Source organism: Oenanthe melanoleuca, chromosome 9, assembly GCF_029582105.1.
Source record: "Oenanthe melanoleuca isolate GR-GAL-2019-014 chromosome 9, OMel1.0, whole genome shotgun sequence".
Classification (NCBI taxonomy): Eukaryota; Metazoa; Chordata; class Aves; order Passeriformes; family Muscicapidae; genus Oenanthe; species Oenanthe melanoleuca.
Window position 1 is genome coordinate 16,195,711 of NC_079343.1, and position 22,280 is coordinate 16,217,990.

Below are 22,280 nucleotides of genomic sequence, written 5' to 3' on the forward strand. Positions count from 1 at the left end.
ATGCACATAAATAAATATATCTCCGTGGCATAAGCAGAAAAGTATGTTCTGAACACACATGTGTGCACACATCTCCACAAGCACAGCCACATCCACACTTAAATAAGTAGGTGAATAGGTGAATATGAACACTAATAGCCATTTATGGCAAACAACAATGAAAGCTGTCCCTGGAGCCCGCCTAGGGTACAGCAGCCAAAATGATTGAGTATGTACAGGGCACTGCTGCAGCAATGGCACTCACTTGGGCCTCCTTTTAGAAATGATTAATATTTAACCGACTTGGTGAACCTGGCTTTGGTTTTAGTTATGATTAGATAACAGGGTGCACGGAGCTGTCCCACTGAGGACGTGGTGGGATGTCCAAGCAGCTGCCACTCGTGCTTTGCGAGAAGACAGACAGAAAGTGAGAAGGGGAGAGAGGGAGAGATAGGAGACAGTGAAAAACCAAAAAAAAAAACCAAAAGTGCTCAGCTCGTTTGTGTTTGTTTGGAAAGAAAAGGGGGAAAAGCAGCCCGAGAGGCCGGTGTAATAAGATGCTGTAGCTTTCATGAAAGAGGTGAAATAATTTTAAACACAGACACACAATGAGTTTATTTATTTAGAAAGTTGTTAAATAGAGTCTGGGAATTCAAATATTCAATGTTGACATTGTACAGAGCTGGCAGGGAGCCAGCCCCAGCTCTCCAGAGGGACCCAATGGCCACGGCGCCCAGGCCCTCGCCCCTCCCAGCCCACTAACTAGGTAAAAGCCATTAGTTATACCCACAAGCAATATCTGAATCCCAGTCAAATAATGTTGCCTCAGACAGCCAACTTCAAAGGCGTGTAAGTGTGTTTGGCTTTTTAGTGCTGGAACTGCAGCAATATGTCACACTTTTGAAAGAGTTTTGTAAACAGTTCCTTCCCCTTTGTAGAAACATTTCTTAAGTTTCTTGTACCCCATGTAAACAGCGTTAATTAACAAGGGTTACATTTTTCATTTACGAGCAGGGCTGTATTAATAATGAGCTCGCCTTTCGGACCGTCCTTTTCCTTTGTGTCCTTTCTCTGGCCGCAGAGCTCAGCCCTGGGCTCAGCCCCGGGCGGCAAAGCTGGTCTCAAATTCAGGGGTAGCTGTTGTCCCTGAGTAAGAGAGAAAGATAGAAAGTGGGGAGAGGGAAGAAAGGGAAGGAGGATAAAAAAAAAAAAAAAAAAAAAAAAAAAAAAAAAAAAAAAAAAAGGAAGAGAAAAAGGAAAAAAAAGAAAAGAAAAGAAAAGAAAAGAAAAGAAAAGAAAAGAAAAGAAAAGAAAAGAAAAGAAAAGAAAAGAAAAGAAAAGAAAAGAAAAGAAAAGAAAAGAAAAGAAAAGAAAAGAAAAGAAAAGAAAAGAAAAGAAAAGAAAAGAAAAGAAAAGAAAAAGAAAAAGAAAAAAAAAAAGAAAAGAGAGCGAAGGTGGGAAGAAGAAATGAAGGAAGGACAGAACAGGGAGCGAAAAGCCACACGCGCGCTCCCGCCCTGAAAAGGGTTAATGAAGCGCCTGGTGAAAATATGCCCGGCATATAATGGGATTGTCTGGCCCGTCCCCGCAGCCCCCGTGCCCGCAGGAGCCGCCCGGGGACAGCGCCGGAGATGCCGCCGGGCCGGGCCGGGCCGAACCCGGTACCGGGGCGGTGCCGGGCGGGGCGGGTGCTAGGGACAGACGGGCAGACGGACAGAGGGACAGAAGGACCGGCGGCAGCCCGCGCTGCCGCCCCCGGGCCATCGGCACCCGGTGCCCGCGGCGGTGCCGGCGCCCGGAGGCAAAGGCGATGGTGAAGCGATGGCAAATAAACAGCCACGCCGAGAGGGCCGGCAGCCGGGACACGGCAAACATCTCCCTGCTCGAAAACAAATTCCCGGACAGTCTTAAACAGGCAAATAAACTTGCCGGCTCTGTTTTTCAATCAAGCCTTTTAAGTACTAGACTGAGGCAAATTACAGGCGCAGGAAAACCTGCTGAAACTTAGGAAAGTGCTATTTTACTATCTCAGATGGTTAGAGGGATCTGGATCTACCTTGACTGCACTAAATTGCCTGTAAAAAAGTGGTGATAAAGTGTAAAAGTAACAAGTGCCTCCTTATTCACGTGTGTTCCCCTAATCTGATCACCTTCTGTCTCTTTATGAGGCTACTGGGTGGCTGGGGCTACCCCGGGCCGGCTGCGGGGCCGTGCTGGGGCGGGGGTTATTCGGGGATACGCTTTCAGCAGGCGGGCACGAACCCACCCGAGTGGAAAAGCAGCAGCCCCGGGGGCCGGGGCCTGTCCCGGAGCGGGGATGCCCGGGCAGGTGCAGCACCCCCGGCCCGCTCCCCGCACCGCTCCCGCACCGCTCCCCGCTGCTCAGCGCCGGCCTCCCGAGAGCGCGCCGGGCACACCGACTGCAGCAGCGTGTGCTTTCCCTTATTTTTACAGCTGGACATTTGAAAAATTCGCTGGCTATTCCCCGCGTGGCTCTTTTTGTTTCTTCTGAATTATTTTTCTATTTGTTTTTTTAAAGAGGAGGGCGAAGCCTTAAAATTATTTTTTAGCGATTTTACACTGAGGTCAAGAAAATACTCATCAGGTATTCTCCCTTAATTAGGAGGGGAAAGCTTCCCTGGGTATTGGCGACACTTAGGCAATCGGGGCGATTTTTTTGTTTCACGCAAAAAGCAATAAAAGTGAAATAATACGAGAAACGCGCTTTATCCCGATCTGCCTCTTTTTCCATGTAAAAGGGTGAAGGCTGCAAAATATTTTCCTATTCCTAACTCAGACAGAAAAAACTGAAAAACTAAAGCCTTTTTCTCTCGAACGACTAAATTAAAGGGGTCGCCTCCAACCCTCCTTCCACTTGCCATGAAACTGAGACGCTCTTGTGGGGGGAAAGAAGCAGCTTTTCGGAACACAAAAAAGAAATAAATCCCGGCTTTTTAAATATGATTTCCTTTATGAGTCGATTGTAACCGAAGGATTATTTAATGCAACACATCTGTCTAGGAGGGGAGAGTGCTTCTGCTGCTGCTGCTGCAAGACGCGCAAAGTTTGCAGTCGATCGGATCTCGCCCGCAGAGCTGGAGCCGGAGCAGGAGCAGCAGCAGGAGCCCTGCATCGCTGCGCAGCCAGCAAAGCAAGGGAGAGGCGAGGAAACCTGACGGATTTTGTCAGGGATGGGAGATTTTTTTTCCCCATAATTAGCTCCAAAGCAGGGATGGCAACCTTGAGATTCAAAAATATATTTGTTTTCAAGTTGAGGGTGCTGGACTATCCACTTTAAGATCACCTAATCAAACGCAGGTTGCTGCTGTTGTTCAGGTTCACAGAAAAGCTGCTGATGATCCAGGGACATCTTTCACTTCCCCTTTTCCACGCTTCTCTATTTTTCCCCCTTCACAAATAAAGAGTAAATAAGCATCTGCTTTTTACGTCATGCAACTTATGCAACATTTCATCTGACTTTTTTTTCTCCTGCCCAATTGTTTTCACTCGAGAATGAGTTGCCTTCGCCATGGATATCAAATGAAACTTGCCCAGATGTGTCAGAGAAAATAAAGACATTAGTTACTTTTAAAATAGGACGCGAAAACTGTCGAAGTTTTGTTGATGAATCCCTCATTTAAAAAAAAAAAAAAAAATTTAAAAAAAAAATTAAAAGGAGCCCCAACACTTCAGCAGTTAAAAGCAGAGATCCCTATCATAAAGGAGAAACAGATGGGGTGAGCGTAAGACAAATAATTAAGTAAGTCGGGCTTTGCGTGTGGACGGCCGAGCCCTCGCCTCGCGGAACACAGACCTTCGGGCGGCCAAACTGTATAAAAAACTGCTGGAAAAGCGCCTGAAATTACAACATTTACATCAGCTTTAGCGGGTGACTCCAGCGGGCTGGGGAGCGCTCTGCACTGCCCGGCGGCCCCGCCGAACCGCGCCGAACCGCGCGGGGCATCCCGACCCGCCGAGCGCCCCGCCCGCCCCACGCGCGCTCGCTCCGGTCCGGGTCGCCGGTCCGGTTCGTAGGTCCGGTTCGCGGGCGAGCGCGGCAGGGCCCGGGGGAGCCCGGTAGCCCCGCACCAGCTACCTGCGCCCCGAGCTCGCCGCCTCCCCCGCGGAGCCGCCGCGGCCGCTCCGCGCCCAGCGCTCCCCCCGCGGCCCCGGCCCTGCGGCAGCGCACAGCGCCCACTATAGGGCCCGGAGCCTCCCGCACCCCCCTTCCCGACCCCCCCCACTCCAGCCCCCGGCGGCGGCAGCAACTTCCAGCGCTCGCCACTGAACTTTTCCTCAACTCCTTCCCCACCTCCCGCCGGCCGCCCGCAGCCCCCGGCCCGGCTCCGGCCGCCGCGCCCCCCGCCCCGCTCCGCGCCGCCGCCCGCCGAGCCGAGCCGAGCCGGGCCGGGCCGGGCCGGGCCGGGAGGCTGCGAGGGGATGCTGCAGGTTGTCTGCGAGCTCCGCGCCGCACCAGACATGTCTATGCAACATGGCAGAGAGGGAGGGTGAAAAGCCAAGAGAAAGGGGTATTGCACCTACTTGCGGCCAGCTTCCTCGCCCTGCCCTTGGATCGCATGCTGCCAGTCCCTCGGCCGATGCTGGCGTGGGCTTGGGGTAGGGGGGGCTTTTTTTTTTTTTCCTCCCGGAGCTTTTCCTCCTTTTTCGCTCCCCCTCTCCCTCTCTCCTCTCCCTCTCCCGCACACACACACTCTCCCTTTCTCTCAATCCCGGCTCGCTATCTCTCCAGCATTGTCAGTTTGGACACCTTCGCACATGCGCACGGGCGGCTCCCCCCCGCTCTTCAACATTTCAGCGCCGCCAAAAAAAAGTTTGCAGCGATCCATCACGGCCGGTGGGGACCCTGACAGCCGGCACCGGGGCCGGGACGGGCCGGGACGAGGCGCGCAGCCGCCGCCGGGCTGCGCCACCGCGGCCGCGGGGCAGCGGCTCCGCCGCCTGCGCACCGGGAGGGGTTACAGCGGGGGAGACCCGCGGGGCAAGGGCTGGGGGGGACAAGCGACACCTTTTTTTTTTTTTTTTTTTTTTTTTGTAATAGGATATTGATACTGTTCTGGAGTCTTCGCAACGTTTAAATAGTTTATTCTCACCCGGCAGCAATTACTGTAGATCTTTCCGCATATATAGGCAGAGAGATATAATTTGATTACATGTTTTATTATGTATGCGTACCATGAAATCGTACACTTTCCCGGCACGCACACTTTTTCGCCACCTTGAACTCGGTTCAGCCACCACCAGTTGGGCAGAAAAAAAGCGTTTTAAAAACAGTAACACCGACCGCTCTAATCTGTTTTAATTACAGGGTTTGCCAATCAAAGAGGGAGCGCGCAGAAATTGGGAACTCCTTTAGGGGATGGCTGTGTCCGAGGTATGAATCAATCCAAACTACGTATAGATTTTCCCCTGGTACAACCTCCTTGCATTAAACAGTTTTGTTCAATACCTTCCATGCGCTATTTATGTTCCCATTAATATCTGTTGCAAATCCTGCCAGACACCATAAAAGAAAATTACAATCTTTCAGACTCGGGGCTGCGCCAGTACATACACCCTGCTCAACTTTTTGTTTTAATAAAATCCTCAGCATCGCCCCTTCCCCCTTCAATCCCACCTCCCGCCCCCCGGCTGCCGGTGCTGGGGACCGGGGCCGCCCGTGGAGCCCCCCGCCCCCTCCGCACCCCACCGGTGACAGCCCCGCGCGTGGGGCGGGGGCGCCGCGGATCCCCAAACGCCCGGCAGACAGCCGCAAGCACTTGAACCCGCACTGCGGAGCAGTTCTTGATGCCAATCGTTCGTTTTAATTTGCAACTTGGATTTTTTTTTTTATTTTCTTTTTTTAGGGACATGCAGCTGCTCCCTGCCCGCTCCGCATCCCCCCGCAGCCGGGCAGGGGCGCACCTAAATGGCCCCGGAGCAGGAGGGGCAGGAGGGCCTCCGCCAGCCCCCTGCAGCCATCGGGGTGCCCTGTCCGGGCTGTCCCGGAGGAGCTGGGTCACTCTGCCCCGGCGGAGCAGGGCCGGGACAGCCGGGGAGCGGCACGGGCTGCGCGGGGGATGCGCGGGGCCGGGGCTGCTCTTGGGGTCCTGGCATTGCCCGACCCCCGACCTCGCTCGCGAACAGCGCCTTTCCCTGCGGGGCTGCACCGAGCTGTCCCCAGATCACCCCACACACACACCCCAACCTGCGGAGCCGGGTCATTTGGGAAAAATGAAAACGCCCGTGAACTTTGCAAAACTCCCCGCGCCTCCCGCGCCCCCGGTTGAAGCGGAGACCCCGGCAAAGCCGGCGCCCGGGCAGAGATGCAGAGATGCGCGTCCTTCCCGGGGAGCCGCTCCGTGCGGGGCCGGGGACACAGATGCGGGTTTCCCGGGCGGGCAGCCCTGACCCGGCCGTGCCCGCCTGTCACCGCCACCTGCCCGCGGTCCCAGCGGCCCCGGGAGCCCGGCAGGTGCCGCGCCGCCCGCCCGGGGCTCCGGCCGCCGTCCCGGGCCGCCCCCGCCTCCAGCCCCGCGGCTCCGGCATCGCCCGCTCGGCCTCGCCAGCTTCGCCCCCTCCCCCGAAAAGTCCCGGGCAGCCCCCCGGGAATTCCGTTTTTCGTTCGTGCGGGGAAGCCTCCGCTCCCTCCCGGGTGGGAAGCGACTGGCGGCGGGGATGCGGGGTCGCTTTCCACGGGCAGAAACAGAGATTAAAATTTGGGGATATGTTTTTCCATATAGTGGGGTTCAATGAAATCTATTTCTAATACAGGCTGAGAGACCAAAGGTACCCCCTCGCACACAGGTTTCAGTGCTTTCCCTGTAACAGGAAATTTTCTCTTCCTTACATTATAATTGAACAAGCCCCGCAGTCTACTTGGAGAAAAGTTGGAATTCTTTATCGAGGTATTTGTTGTGCTATTGTCTTTGTGCAGTGAACTTTACATCGTGTTATTCAATCTCAATCTATATTCTCCTAGCTACCAGTAAGATTAATTTAATCATTGTAATGCAATTATTAATACTGTTTACCCAACGCTTGATTTCAGGTTTGCTGGTAAGAAATTAAGCTTCTTGTTGGGTGACCGAAAAGCTATGCAGGGATTTCCAGCCCACGTCGAAATAAAACAGTCCTCTTTATTTAGTCTCAGAACTCCAGCTTTCAGCCACGGGCTCAATTAGCCAAAATGGAAACAATTTTCATTCATTGCAATAACTCACTGTTCTGCTGATCACTTTCAAAATATACACTTTATTATTATATGCTGACCTCGGTGCCGCGAAGTGGCAAGGCTAGAAAGAGGCAGAGGGATCTCTCCAGCCCCCTTGGGCTGTAATTATTAGAAATTAATTGGGTTCAGGACCCTGGGTAGCATGGGTAAATTAATAGCTTGTCTGGTTGTTTAAATCCGAATTCTCAGTCCACAGGAGAGCAGGGGAGGGAGGCTCTCCCTCCCCAAACCCGCCCCGGGAGAGCGAGGCAGGGCTGGGGCAGCGCGGAGCCGCCGGCTGATTTCCCTCCTTCTTTTCACCAACGCATTGTTTTCGGGAAGCTATTTAGGGGTTAAAAATCAAAAATAAAGATCCTGTATACTTGGAGCTGTCGTGCGGGAGTAAAAGTGAAAAGGGAGCCTTAGGCAAAAGGAAATTACTGCAAGCCCGCGTGACCTTTCCGAGAGGTAATCAATCAAGTGATCAACAGGGATATTTATCATTGCTAGATGGGGCTACTTTACAAATGCACAGGAGGGGGGGCGGGGAGATACACACACACACAAAAGTTTGGATAAACCCGATAAGTCTGAAGACAAATACGGAGACTTTAATCACTGGGAAGATTGCACATTTTCTTTTCTGAGCTCTCAGAAGGAAAGGAAAGGAGAAAACCTCTGCAAAGTTTCCCAGCAGAAAATGCCTCCTGTACTAGGTGGTCACATGGAAGCTGTCCACTCTGCTTTGCAGTCCTGGGAAAGGCTGGGAACGACAGATGTGATTTAAAAAAAAAAAAAAAAAAAAAAAAAAAGGCACCAAATACAAGGGAAAATAATAGCTAGAGATGGAGGCTTTGATAACTGGGCTCGGTGTTTGTTTTTATGTAATGTGTTTTTATTTGCTGGCTTGAAACTCGGAGCTGTGGAGCTCAGCCCTGCCTCCCTCTAGTCCCCGAAACGGTTAACTCCGAAAACAAAACAAAAAAAAAGCCCACCCCATGCCCCCTACTATATGAAATCAGCGATCTGGTTCAATTAAACTTGCTCTCCGTAGCATAAAGCATCCACCACAATACAGGCAATGAAACCCAACAATAAAAGCCCATGCATTTTCTGCACAGTTTCCTTCTCCCTTGTAAAACATGCCGTCGTGTAAGCACCAGACATTTAATTTTGCTTCCTATAACTTACCGGATTCCTTAACAAACCTACTCCGACCACTTTTTTTTTTTTTTTTCCTTTTCTCTCCCCCTTCTCTTTATTTCTCCCTGCTTTGCGCTGTGCTTCACCCACTCTCCTGCACAAAGCTTCGCTGCCTGCGCCCTGCGCTGCTGCCTCTAAACGAGTCCAGAGCAGCGGGAGCGCCCGCGGAGCCCCTCGGGAGCGCAGAGATCCGCGGGGATGCGCGGGGATGCGCGGGGCCGGCGGCTGAGCGCGGAGCGGCCACTGCTGCCGCGGGGGTTCTGCGCGGCCCCGCGCGGCCCTTTGCGCGCTCCCGCAGCTCCCTGCGCGCTCCTGCGCGCTCCCGCAGCGCCCTGCGCGCTCCCGCAGCCCCCTGCGCGCTCCCGCAGCGCCCTGCGCGCCCCTGCGCGCTCCCGCAGCGCCCTGCGCGCTCCCGCAGCTCCCTGCGCGCTCCCGCAGCGCCCTGCGCGCCCCTGCGCGCCGCACCGCGGTCTGCGGCGCCCCCTCGCGGCCGCGGAGCAGCATTGCAGGGCGCGGGCAGGCTGGTGCGCACCCCGCGCTGGAGAGAAGGGAGGAAAATCCCCCAAAAAACCTCCCAAAAAAAGGGTTTAGGGCCCGGCACCGGCGCCTGCCGGGACGCCGAGAGGGCTCAGGGATTGCGGCAGGCCTGGAATGAGGCGGTTCCTGGTGGAAGTGCCGCTGAAAACAGTCGGGCACCAAGAATGAAATGAATTCACGGGCGGGGAGACGCGCGGAGCAGCGGCGAGCCCGGCACAGAGCTCCCCGAGAAAATGTTTCCCTGTGAAAATGGTGCAGGGTGCCAGCTATGAAGTAGATCTCGTTTCTGCCCGTAGGGAGGACCTGGATTTCCACAGCACTGAGACAGAAAGAAGAACAGAGGAAAATGAACAGGCCAGAGGCAAGATTGAGAGAGCGGCGTGGAGGTCACTGCAGTAAATGGGGACATCGGAGAACTGAACCTGATTTTTTGCTTCCTGGCAGATTTCCTGTGCTACTTTGGTATTTGGTTGCATTCCCCCACTTCTCACCTGAAATGGACAGAGGTTTCTCCAAACCCAAAAGCTGGAGGTCTCTGTTTTAAGGCACAGCCGTGTTGTTTGTCCTCAGTCCCACTAGAAGACAACAATGCAGGATCATCCCTGAACATGAAACAGGACTCACATATTATCTAACTGCAACCAAAAAAGTCATTTACCCCTGTACCAAAGAGAGGTGCAATCAATATCCCAAACTCAAGCCCTTTTCCAAGACTAAAAGCACTTTCTGGCCAAAAATGTCATGTTCTCATATCCTCAGGAGTTTATTCCCATTATTTCTTAAAGGAGTATCAATGGAGAACTTAATTGGAAAAATTAAAGAGTAGGAGGAGGAAAGTAATTACGGGCCACTAGAGAAAAACAAACATGTTCTGAATGTAGACAAAACATTGAACAGAGGGGAATTAATAGTACTACAAATCAAAAGGGAAAAATGTCAGCAAAGATCAGCAGAAAGTGAACATCCTATTTAAAGCAAAAATAGAAACAATCAAAATTGCAGTGAAACACAGAAGAGGGAAGTAATTCGAGAAGCAACCTAAAATCAAAATAAAGCAATGGAACAAATTTTACTCAGTACACAGTCATAGTTAAAGCTGATGCATGAATATTTTCAAAAACTGAAGCCCACTATGAAGGTGGGATGGGAGAGAAAACCTCAGCTGATCCAACACAGGAGTTTTGTGATTTATACCCACTGGGCCAGGCTGGCTCCCATTCTGCAAAGTGAACTGGACAAGGCTGGAAAATCCCTGCAGAGGATGAAAAGGGACTTTCCAATATGTCCCATAACCTTCTCCTTCCTCCCTGGCCTCCCCAGTGATTTTCCAGAAGGAAGGAGCTGGGGACTGGTGAGATCTGAGCTTTGAGGAGCTGTTGTGGCCAAAGCAAAGAAGAACAACAGGAGCTGCTCAGCTCTAGCAAGTCACTAAAACACTCTGGCAAAGCACAGTTCCTTTGGCTGAAGCCACATTCTGAAACAGGCCATGAAGGACTGGGAAGATTTGGATATTAAACTGTTTAAAGATAATATGACAAAATGTAAGGAGTAAAATTGTAATGGGATGACAGCAGACAGGCTTCCAGGGCTGGTAGTGCTGAAATAAATTGAATTTTGAAATGAAAAAAATGAAATCCTCTCTTTGTGTGGTGAAAGCTGTGTCATGACCAAGGACTGTCATCACAAAAGTGGGGCTCACCTTTTTTAGGGTTTTATCTGCTTTCACTCATGGTGTAACTTCCAGGCAGGAGTGGGCTTCTTGCTGTTTGTCTTTAAAGGAACCACAAAGGCAGGTTAACACATCAGCCTTTATAAAATCCACAGACCCATTTTTCCCCTCAAAGCATAAGGAACACATTCATATTTCACTCTCATTTCTCTCCAGTACAAAAGCACAGGGTCAGAATTAATGAGCAAAGTATTTGTGTGACGTTTTATATTGTATTGGCATTTATATAGTGCTTTTCACAGGCTCCATGTCAAAACCCTTTACAGGGCAATAAATCATATACCTTTCCTGATGAAATTGTATGTAGGCAATTGGGCACCTATCCTGCCCTCAGCAATGTCCCACGTGCGAGACACGGGGAGTGTGATGAAACCTGCACAAGTGGGTCTGAAAAAAAATGGATGTAGGTCAAACCTTCCCCCCTTAATATCCTGCAACACGTTAAAAAGACTTTAGAGCCCACTTGAACAGCCACAGGAAAGACCTAACCTTAACATGACAAAGCTTCTATTACAGTCTGAATTACTCAATATGCAAATCGAATTGTGGGTCTTACACTTAACCCCAGGTTCTTTGACTCTGAATTTAAAAAAGTTGTCCATTTACATGGAAAATAAGGATTTTTCAATTGAATTAATTTCTAAAAATAGTGTCCATTCACAAGGCTGAACCCAATTTTGTTTGTTGGCTTTCTGTTGGCATTCACGACTATCCCTCCTAACACGAAGTCTGCAATGTGACAATGCATCTCTGCCCTGCTGGCGTTTCCCTTCTTATTTGCAGTTTTTCAGATAACGAAGAGTAATGAAGTTCTGAGAACTGTATGCCCGATTAGACTGACTCTTTTACACGTTTATTTGCATTCCTGCCGTGTTTCCAAAGCCACTTCGGGGTAAGAAAAAAAACAAACTAGAAAGTCGTTTAAAGTCTTTTGGGGGTTGGGGAGCAGGAGCCGGAGTTCTGCTCTGCTGCCGGGGGCAATCACAGCGCTCTGCCCAGTTCAGGGATTTTTGGAGTGCATTGGTACCAAAGGAAGCTTTGTGGAGAATCCCTCCTGGCAGATCTTAGCCCCTCCCTTTCAACCCAACCCCGAGACAGCACAAAGGCTCTGAAGCAAATGGAAAATCTTTGCAGTAGCTCGACACCATTCGAAAACCACTTTTCCACCTCCACTATCTGTAATACATGAAAACTGATAACATTCTGCACATACTGGCTGATAGTTCAAATGCATTAGAACCAACATAGTTATGATTTATGAGCCGGAAGAGCTGTTAGAATAATTTATAAACGTGAAAGAATAAAAAAAAAAATAAAAAAAAAAAAAAAAGGCCGTTCTCCACCAAACAGACATTTAGATTACTTAATCTAAAATCAAAGTAATCCAGGAGTAGAACAAAAGGTAAAAGCACATTGCCAGCTCCATTAAGTGCCGTGGGCTGTGTTAGAAGTGGAGGGTTCTTGCATCTCTGCAGAGGTGATTAATGTCCTGTGAGACCTGAGCACTCGCTGTGCAGATGCACAGCCAAGGAATGAACTAAGCTCGCTCTGCTTTCTTTTGAGATTCGTGTCAGGAGCTCTGCAAGGAGCTCAAATTCACACACTGCTGTTGTGCTCTGATGGCAACTGAGCCCAGTTTTATCTTTTGTTCCCATCTGGGTACACAACTTATTTAGCAGTTTAAAGAGTGATCTGTAAATAATAAACATGCACTGAGATGGATGACAAGGGTAATTAAAATGGTCTTTTCAGTGGGAGACACAACCAGCACCAGTAGTTAAAGCTGAAGTTCAAGAGTAACCAACACATTAAAGCCTGAAATTTCTATTCTTTCTGGCAGTAATACATTTGAAGATTAAATTAGACAAAATGTTTGTTACAACAAATGGACTTCTGTTAGCATTCAGGATTATGCTCCCAGTCAATGTTTATTATGCTTTTGGTCCTATATATTCTAAAGGTCTCAATTTCCTACTTCCATAATTTTTTGATCAGTTTTGTTTAAACTGAGAGCCTTTTACTTTTCACTTTCAAAATTACTGCTTCTTCTTCAAATTTTAGCAGGTTATGGTATCTGGAATGAGTACTAAGGAAAAGGAAACAAGCTAAAATAAATTACTATCTAATCTAACCCATCTGACAACTTCTAAGGTACTTATTATTGTGGTATCAAAGTACTGGATCTCTGATAGCATGTGATCTTTGATCTTAAATTGGACCTCCAATAACATTTTTAATTAAACGTCTTATTTGATGCCTGCTGGAGCTAAAATGCAAATAGTGTCACATAAAGAATGAAAGTTAAGGGAGCAAGGAACAGAAAATGATGGCTGGTTATAGTGTGGTTATTGTACCAAAACAAAGAACCCCATCATCCAGACCCTATGGAACTGAAACAAGCAGCCTCAAGGTTCAAAGACTGAGCAGAAACTACCTAGAAATGAAAAATGCTTTCAATTTATTAAAATTACTAGTGAATAAAAGAGTTTGTCAGAAGCAAATCTGAGGTACTCACAAGAATCACCCAGAAAAACTGTAATTTATTTTTACTTCCTTTGCCCTCCAGCATCCAGCAAATATTCCATTCTGACTAGGAATTTTGTAGGACTTCCACACTGGCTGAGACAAACCATGTTTGTCCTCTTTGAAAAGTGTTTCCAAATTTCTTTATGCATAAGAATCATTGTTCTAAACGTTACCCCAGGACACTAAAGCACACATTTGCTGCTAGATTTTATTCAGCTGCATTCAGAGTTGATTTTGGAAGAGATTTCTGGGAGACACGAGGAAGGAAAGCATCCTCAGAGCACTGCTGTTGCAATTTGTGGGGGCTTTTATGAGAGCACACATTGACCCACAGCTTCTGTCAAAGGGCACACACAGCTGACATCAGCCCAGGGTGTTCAGTTCCTCCCTCATCAGACCAGAATTGCCCCCTTGTATGTCATGTGCTATATTAAAAACCCATCAAGTGCAGTGTCACAATACTTTGACTACAGAGTAATTATATTTAAAAATGCCTTTGCTAGTTTTTCTAAAATATTCCCATTTGTTTCTCTCATTCTGCACTCATCACCATAATAAGAGTAGACTAAACAGCTCTTAGACAATTTTTTTTTCCCCAGAAGAGGATGAGTTTAAGTGAAGTGATTTGTAAGATTCAAATTTTCACTTTGATACAATTCTGTGTAAAGATATGACCACTCTGTCAGCTCTGGAGACTCTCAGTATCTGCTGCCTGGAAGGAGGCAGAGTATAAGCACTGGTCATCCACACTTATCTGAGGTCAAAATTCAGCTCTTTTCCTTCAACTGTCACACAGAGAATGACAAAAAAAAAAATATAGCCACAACGAGAGCAAGCAGTAAATAACAATAGGTATCAGATTCCAGAAAGAACAATTATGGAATTGACATTTATTTCACACTGCAGCTGGCATTCCTTACTGCAGGAACTGAAAAAGCTGAAGAGCCAATTTGTGATTTCCTTCAGATGGAGCTTCAGGGCTGGTGTTGGTGAGGGCTCAGTTCCAGCAGAGCCATCCCATCCCCTGCCAGCCCCTTGAGGTCCCTCCCTGATCACACAGCAGTGCTCCATCCACATCCCATATTTGAGCAGGAGCAGCCAGCTCTGCATAGGAGAATCTGAGAAGAACGAGTGACAAAACCCTGCAGAAGAGGCAGGAGAGCAAAGATTTCATTTTTCTCCCTTTTCACATTTTCTAAGGTAAACTGTAGTTTGACATTTTGGTTTTCATATTTCAGGGAAGTCCTTAAGCCTAGTTCACAGTCTTTATGGCTGAGAGCTCATTCATCAAGAGCAAAATCTCACATGCAAAGTTCATGACAGAGTGGTGAGGTGCAAAGTTGAAAGAGAAGGAAAATCATTTTTCCCATCCCAGAAATCCTTTCAGGATTTCAGAAGCACTGTCAATCACAACAAGATGACCTTAGAAGTGGGATTTGCTTGTTGTTTGGGAGTTTTGTTTGTTTTTACAGAAGCTCAGGGAAAAAAAAGCACTCTAACATCATCATAAATGAGAATTAGGACTTGCTTGGAATGTGAAGACTTTGGGGGTTAAATCCTTCTTCTCAGAGAAGCAGATCAGGGTTAGGGCCCACCCCCCTCTAAACCCTAGCCTGAAAAGAGCATTTTATTACAGAAGTTTCACTGAAACTGGCGTGTTCCCACAAAATGTTTCAGTGGTGAGAAATAAAGAGTTCCCAAGTGTAAAGCACTGCCAAAAATTCCCTATCATTTCTAGCCAGTGAGCAGGGAAATGTGTTATTTTGCCATCAGTGGAGAAGGAAGCCCCAGTCCCAGTGGTGCTGTAAGGTCATGCTTCATCTTGTCCCCAGCAATTTGTGTGTGCACCCACAATTCCAGGTACCTGGAATAATACAGGGCCATTTTCCAATGCATTTCAGCAGTTTCTATTGCAAATGCCTGTATAAAAACAATAAACATGACTAAAGAACACAGGCAGAAAGCTACAATGACCTCTTTTCTATCCTTTTACAGCAATCTCTCTTTCCTGCATATATTCATATACACCCCTTCATGATGTATGAAGAGATTTTGGAAATAAATCTTCCCAAAATATTTGCTCTTCAAGCCTATATGCTTTTAAAAGAGAGGTGGGATCCAGGTTTCACCTCTGGCACTTAGCACTTGCCTCTTGCTCTCATGTTGGGAAAGGCTGGAAAGAGAAGCTCTTATTTTGCCTGAAATTAAGTGCAAGGTGACAGCTCCCTGATTTGTCAGAACTCAAATTCTTTCTGGAGGACAAACTAACCCACAATAACTCCACCTTTTTCCCAAATTTCCTTTGCTCTCCCCAAACAGGCAGCACAACACCTGCTGTTATCCCAACAAAGCAAGTGCTACCAGGGAGGAAAAGCACTTTATGTTACAGAGCAAAGAACTTCTCCACTGGCTGCTCTCAAACAAAATCCAGCTGAACCAAATAAATCCTGTTTCCTCACTGAAGAAGTCCTCACGTGCTCAAAACAGCCCTGAAAGAACTCAAATGCTTCATACAGTTTTTAATTAATTCTATCTAGCCACACAGCAGTCTGAGAAGCTCTGGTGTTATATATATATATATATATATATAAAACCTCCTTACGTTTCACTATTTACATTGTGTTATTCTCTGGCTGTTTCCCAACTTTATTCATTCACCCCAGAGATCAATTTAGGCACCAAAATAAAATATGATCTTATCTTTGCACTGCACAGAAAAGCGAAACAGAATTTCTCACGGGAGACAGGGGTTAAGGCACTGGACTGGGTGTCAGAGAAGTGGTGTTCTATTCTTGGCTCTACCACTCACTTGCTGTGGGAGCTTGTAGAGCAAGATACAGAGCAGGAATGGAGACTCCAGCCAAGAAATTTCTCCTCTGTAACTTTTCCTCTTTCATTATGCATGAGAGTGAGTTTTTCCAGCGTCCAAGCACACATCTGAAAGCTGGGGAAACACGATTCTACCAAAATACAGAACCAGCAGAGAGAGAAAATGAGTGGAAAACATCAATTACAAAGTTTTCTTGGGCACCTCTGAAGAACTGAAACAGAATCTCTGCTCACATGGTGAAGATAGAGAAGACATTCAGCCCCAGGTTCAGCAGGCACTGCTCCAAGGGCTGCACTGGACCAGCTCCTGGTCTGATTTTGGTCTGCTGTGCTGCTGCTCCTTGATCTATTTGCTGCTTCAGACAAGTTTTCTGAGACAGTGAACAACAAGGAATCAGGCCAGGGGTGAGAGGGTTTGCTTTTTTTGGGGGGTTTTTTACAAAAATAGGAACCTATGCTTTGGTTTTGAAATAAGCAATCTGACTTTTAAAAGTAAAAATAGACTTTATTTGGGCATTTTTTGTTCAAAAGCCATAGCTAAGACTATATCCAGACCTGGAGTAACAAACTGCCTAAATTAAGAATGACAAACTCACAGTTAACTCCTGCTGGAAGCAGCATTTCCTTCCCCAGGAACAGACTAGGGAGTACTTCTTGCTTTAGGTAATAGCAGTGATCTAATGCACAAAATTGAAATATTTCTAATCATTGTGGGAGACCTGAAGAAACAGTAAACACATGGGTCCTCACTTGGCATGGCTGGATCTTATTCCACCATGCCAACTAATGACTGAAGGGAGAGATTTTTGCAACTACAGGGTTCTGTGTGTAAAATATATCATGAAACTGATTTTTCCTGGCCATATTTATTTTTAATCTCACAGAAAATCTGCCCACATTCTGCTTTGAGCTGTGTTCTAGATGTTCAGTGCACACTCAACTCATTTGCTGACAGTTTTACAGCAGGGTCTCAGACCCTTTAGTCTCTCAGAAACAGAAAACTAATCCAGTCATAGAATACTCCTCAATATTAACCTTTTTCTTAACCTTTGTATGAGATACAAGGGAATACTATATACCTTGTTTGAACATTTTAAGAGTCATATGAAATCAAAGTCTGACCAATAACCACACAAAAGCAGCTGCTGTGTAGTGTCAATTCTCAAACACAGGTGACCCTGGTTCTATTATATAATAAAATATACTGTCTTGGCCAACAAGAAGAAAATTTCTTATTCAGTCAATCCCTCAAAATGCCAAGCTTTCAGAAACTTTTGGTCTGAGAGTCAGGCACACCTGGACTCCTTTAAGGAGTCCATAGAATGCATCCACTCGTAAGTGATTTATTAAAAAGGTTAGCAGGAAATATTGGTCTCCTTACCTACAAGGTGTTTCTTCCCTCTTCCTTTTTTGATGTCAAACATCTAATATTTCTGATTCTTCAGGGCTTGCAACAAACTGTCCCAGGCAGTTGCTCAGAAAAGTGAATTAGCTTCTTAATACATGAGAAAAATTCTTCCAATTTTATACTTCTAAAATTTTCCTATATTTTAATTGCTGAAATATTATGCAACCACAGCCTTTAATCTTTAATCTAAGCACAAGGCACAGTTGATATATAACAATTATTTCTTAATAAAATGTAATTATAAAAAATTCAAGGCTGTCTCTGGGAATGTGCAACTGAAACTGTTAATATACCTGAGGGATTATTTCCACACTAACATATATTAGGCTCTGTATAAGGATTTCTTGGGACATTATCAACAAAGGAGAATATTTTTTTAAACCTGCTTTTTACTGATTGCATTATCAAATTCAATTTTATTAGCTTGAATCTTCTGGGAGGATATGATGTTAATAATGTATAAAAGGTTTGCCTGGTAGTTGGCTGTTGGCTTTTACTGGCTACTTGATGTAATCTGTAATTACTGGAGCAGCTCCTATGTTGGCCAGTGCTTTAAGGTCACTGGAAAGCTCTGCTGGGTTGTACTTGGTGTACAAGAACATCCCTCTGCTGATTGATGGCTGCACCCTGTGGAAATGTTTTCATTTTGTCCTTGCAGCATTCCTTTAAGGAGCACTGTCAGTACTTATCCCTCCTTGTCAAGCAACAACCTGGGGCCAGCCCATGATCTGCCTTTATACCCATGAGCTCTCTATAATATCTCATTTTGGTTCCCACATCTTCAACCAATAGTGTACAGATCTCTTAATTGTTAGAAAAGACTCATTTAAAATGCACAATTTACCTTGCACAAACTTTAAGATGGAAAACACTCAAAGCCCTCACTATATTTTTTTTTAAAGGGAAAATAAAATGTTGCAGGGCTTGGCTTTGATAGACTTCCACCTTTTTAAAAATTGTTCCTTCTTGCGTATTTTTTCTCTTTAAGCTGAAAAATTCTGAACTATCTGAAACAGAAAACTACCAACTTGCAGTTGAAAAACACATTTAAAACACAATGTGAACAGGCTTTATTACAAGACTAAGCTGAATTTTGAAGTGTAACATTGCCAAGCCAGCAAGTCACCTGCAGCTTCCAATGTCACCTGTGGCTTCCTGTGTCACTGCTTTGGTGGTACTACCAAGACAAACCTGGAAATAGAAGCAAAATGATGAAAATATTCCAGAACTGCTGTATCCCTGAGCCTTTTCAGCTTGAACTTCCTACTCACAAGATTTCCATGAAACAGATTGACAACTAAACCACTGTATTAATCACAACATCAGCAATTTGTGTTTATCATCCTCACTGGACATAAACCAGCTTCTTGTCCTGGTGGTGTCAGTTTGCTACATTAAAAATGGCATTTCTGAGGGAAAAAGTCCTTATGGAAAGTCCTCATGATTGGAGAATGAAAAATCAACTTGGTAGAAAAATGAATTATATCAAAAAGCTTATTAATGGGTTTTCTTCTGTATTGTAAAACAATTTTTGTACTCCCTAACACCATTTATAGATTCTATACACTTATTTCTGGGAAATTTTTCCACTGAAAAGTTCCTGTGATTTCACAAGGAAAGTCAGGAGAGTCCACTGTCATTTTTCAGAATTTGCCATCTATTTAGTTTCAAATTCACAGTGGCTGCTCTCTCTGAGAGCAAATAGAACGTGGACTTATAAGTAATTTGGATAGAAAGCTAAAAATACTTTATAAATAATATTTTGGTAATAAAAACACCAATAAAGAATCATTATCTTCACTTTCAATAAAACAAAACAAAGAAGGCTCCCTTAGAGGGGTTTTAAAGAATTTTTTCAGTATAGAACATCATGGTTTAGTGAGTTGGTTACCTGTTTTCTCAGGGAACTTTATTCCTTTCATGTTCACTAAAGAACTTACTGAGGACTGGGACATCCTCATCTCCAGTTCTAGTCAACAGGGACTGTGTTTTTTCTGCATCTCACAGCTCACAGGACAAGAGGAAAAGATCCATTTAAGTTGTAGATAAGAGCCAAAAGGATTTCTTTTCCTAATATCAAATCAACTTAGCTCTTATTGTAAGTCTAAACCTGCTGCAAGACCAACACAGGTGGAAACTAAACATATTGTCCTTCATGTCTAATGAGAGAACAGGGAGCTTTAAATATCATTCTCTAATGCTAAACATAATTCTCTGATGCTAAATCATTCACATATATACACCAATAAATCTCTGCCTTTGGACAAATCTTGTGATTGTCCACTGAAAGTTAATTTTGTTTTTCTCATCAGCTAAGTTGTATTCTTATTTACTACCAGAGAAAAACCCAAACACAACACACAGAGCAACAAACCACTTAACGCTTCTATATCCTGCCTAGTTAAGTCTGTGGGTTTATCTTTCTGCTGTAAATAAAAACAATTTAAAATCAACATTAATAGAGAAGAAAGCCACTATTCAAGACATCAGTGAGAACCCCCATTACCTGTAAGGCCACTACTGTAATCCCTGATAATTTCTTGGGAGCAGAATCAAAGGACTACAGCATGCAACTTCAATTAAAAAATCCAGCCAGAATAAATAGAGGAAACATGAAAACAGTCATTTTTCTGGCACTCCGTTTGAAAGGAAGAGTTAAATTAATACATAAAAAGATCCTATCAGCTCTGACTTGTCTGAGTTATTAATTGAACACCTTCTTGGAAACACGTAGATAAAGACGTGTACCTTAGAGAATACGAGATAAGAGTGAAAGGGAAGGGGGAGAAATTAGCAGTTTTGCCAGTTCACTCCCTTAATTGTCAAGCTAAGGCTGTTCAAAGCTGCCTGGAGCAGAGCAATATGGAATGGCAACGAAAGTGGGGGCTGGCGATGCAGCAGATAAAAACTTCAGGATTATCCTTAAACGTACTTATCTTTAGGCACAGAAGAGGCTGCGAAGCCAGCTGAACGATATAAAGCTGTTCTAAAACAAGACAAATATCTACCCCATGTGTTATAAGCAGTTCAAGCTGCTTCCTGTGATGAAAAACATGGGCTGTACGGTAGACACTCTACAGCTAAGCACAATAGATCCCATGATACAGCTGTTTAAAGGAATTTTAGAGTGATGAAAGAAGTGATGGAATTCTGCTCTTTAGGAGGCTCAGAACCGGCGAGAAAAAAAGTTTAAGCAGGGTAAATGTTGCTGATGGTGGGAGTTTGCGAGCTAGAGGACAGCTTTATGCCCGGAAACAATAGGGCTCGATGGGTTTTTTGCCCCGGCAGGGAGAGCCCTGCTCAGCATTTCCCATCCTCCGGGATCCTTCCCACCGTGCTGCACAGGACGGTCCGAGCAGCTCAGAGGGCACATCTGGAGTCAGTAGCAGTCCTGGGACCAAACCCCCCTCACCACTTCGTTTCAGTCAGTTTTCATCCTTCCTGCCTTGTTTTGTCCCCCACGGAGAGCAGTGAAGCGCCCAACTGTACGATTCAGATAATACCAAATACAGTAATAAGAAAAAAAAACTTATTAAAATACTAATTGCCACAGTAAAATGTTTCCTATGAAATTATCAGAGCTGCCAATATCCCATCATTAATGTACAAAATTCTGATTATCTTTTCCATAAAAACAGAGGAATTCCAGCCTTTAAACTCGTTATCGTGGCAAACCAGAACGCTATGATAATGCACGAGAACTTCGGTTTGCAGCTGTAAAATTCCCAAAAGTCCTGTGACTTGGTTATAACTTTGTTATAGATGATTACCTTCCTCACTCGCACAACTCCCACGTTCGCTTTTGGGAAACAAAGTGTATATTCCACAAAAGCAAGCAGTACATTTATTTAAATAAATGAGAAATATAGAAAGCAATTTATCCTGCAATGCATTGCTGTGCACTGGAAAGCCTGACGTTTGCACATCTAGTTCCAAAGCATTTTTAGAGGCAAAAGTACTATTTAATATCTGTAAATGCTGATCTTCGACACTGTTTTCAATGGGGTCAAACGGTCAAAATACTTTGCCAAGGTGAATCCTAAACAGGACAGACAGGAATAAAATTCTTTAATTTGTGTGAGCAAACATGAAAGGGAATAAAAATCTACTGTTAACCAACAGTTCTTCATCACTTCAGTTTATCTAGAATATACATTGAAAAATGCATTTTTAAATACTTTTTCCTTACGGATGACAATTCATTTTAGTGCCTTCCTGTGAGGCTTAAATAGCATTTTTAAAATTTTTGCTTTGAATTGGATTCCATAACAAGGATTTCTTTAAATTGCAAACGCATCCATTTAATAGCAGTTTGTCTGTATTTTTTTTTTAAAAATGGAAAAAAAACCAACAATAACAACAACAAAAAAAACCCAACTATTTGCACATAGTTTCACTTAAATTCCCCTCTTTGCACATTAAACAGAGTAATGCACCGACTTCACTCCAGTGTTTTACAAACGAATGGCTGTTGCCATCTACCGTTGGAACAATGGGATCAACAGCAGGAGATTACAGCACAGATAAGACGTGCGGCACAAAGGCTTCAGCAGCCACAGAGCATCAGCTCTTCCTACTGGAATCTTTGAAACACAAAACTCAAGTGATCGAAGAGAGGTAGCAAAAAAAGTCACTATCATTTTTAGGTCTGATCCAGCAAACACGAAACCAAACTTTGACAACTTCATTTTGTACCGATCTGAGGGTTTGGAAGAATTCACCCTGAACTGAAGCTATAGTTGAGTACACGCAATTTAAAAAAAAAAAAAAAACTAATAAATTCTAATTTTAAAAAACTATTAGGCCCAAGTTATGATCATGCTTCTGCAGCCTGGAAACTGTAAATGCAGGAGATAAGA

General features: G+C 45.4%; 1 protein-coding gene across 4 annotated transcripts in view; it reads right to left on the reverse strand.

Moving 5' to 3' along the window:
- The window catches only part of MECOM (MDS1 and EVI1 complex locus), a 321,227-nt gene extending 316,428 nt beyond the window's left edge, over positions 1-4,799 (reverse strand). For 2 of the 4 annotated variants that reach the window (XM_056498567.1, XM_056498564.1), the window contains exon 1: positions 4,522-4,799. In XM_056498567.1, coding sequence (XP_056354542.1) covers positions 4,522-4,558 — 37 coding nt within the window. In that variant the 5' untranslated portion in view covers positions 4,559-4,799. The remainder of the gene's footprint in view (positions 1-4,521) is intronic. The other 2 variants (XM_056498566.1, XM_056498563.1) reach the window with 2 other exon arrangements.
- Between the last annotated feature and the right edge of the window lie 17,481 nt (positions 4,800-22,280).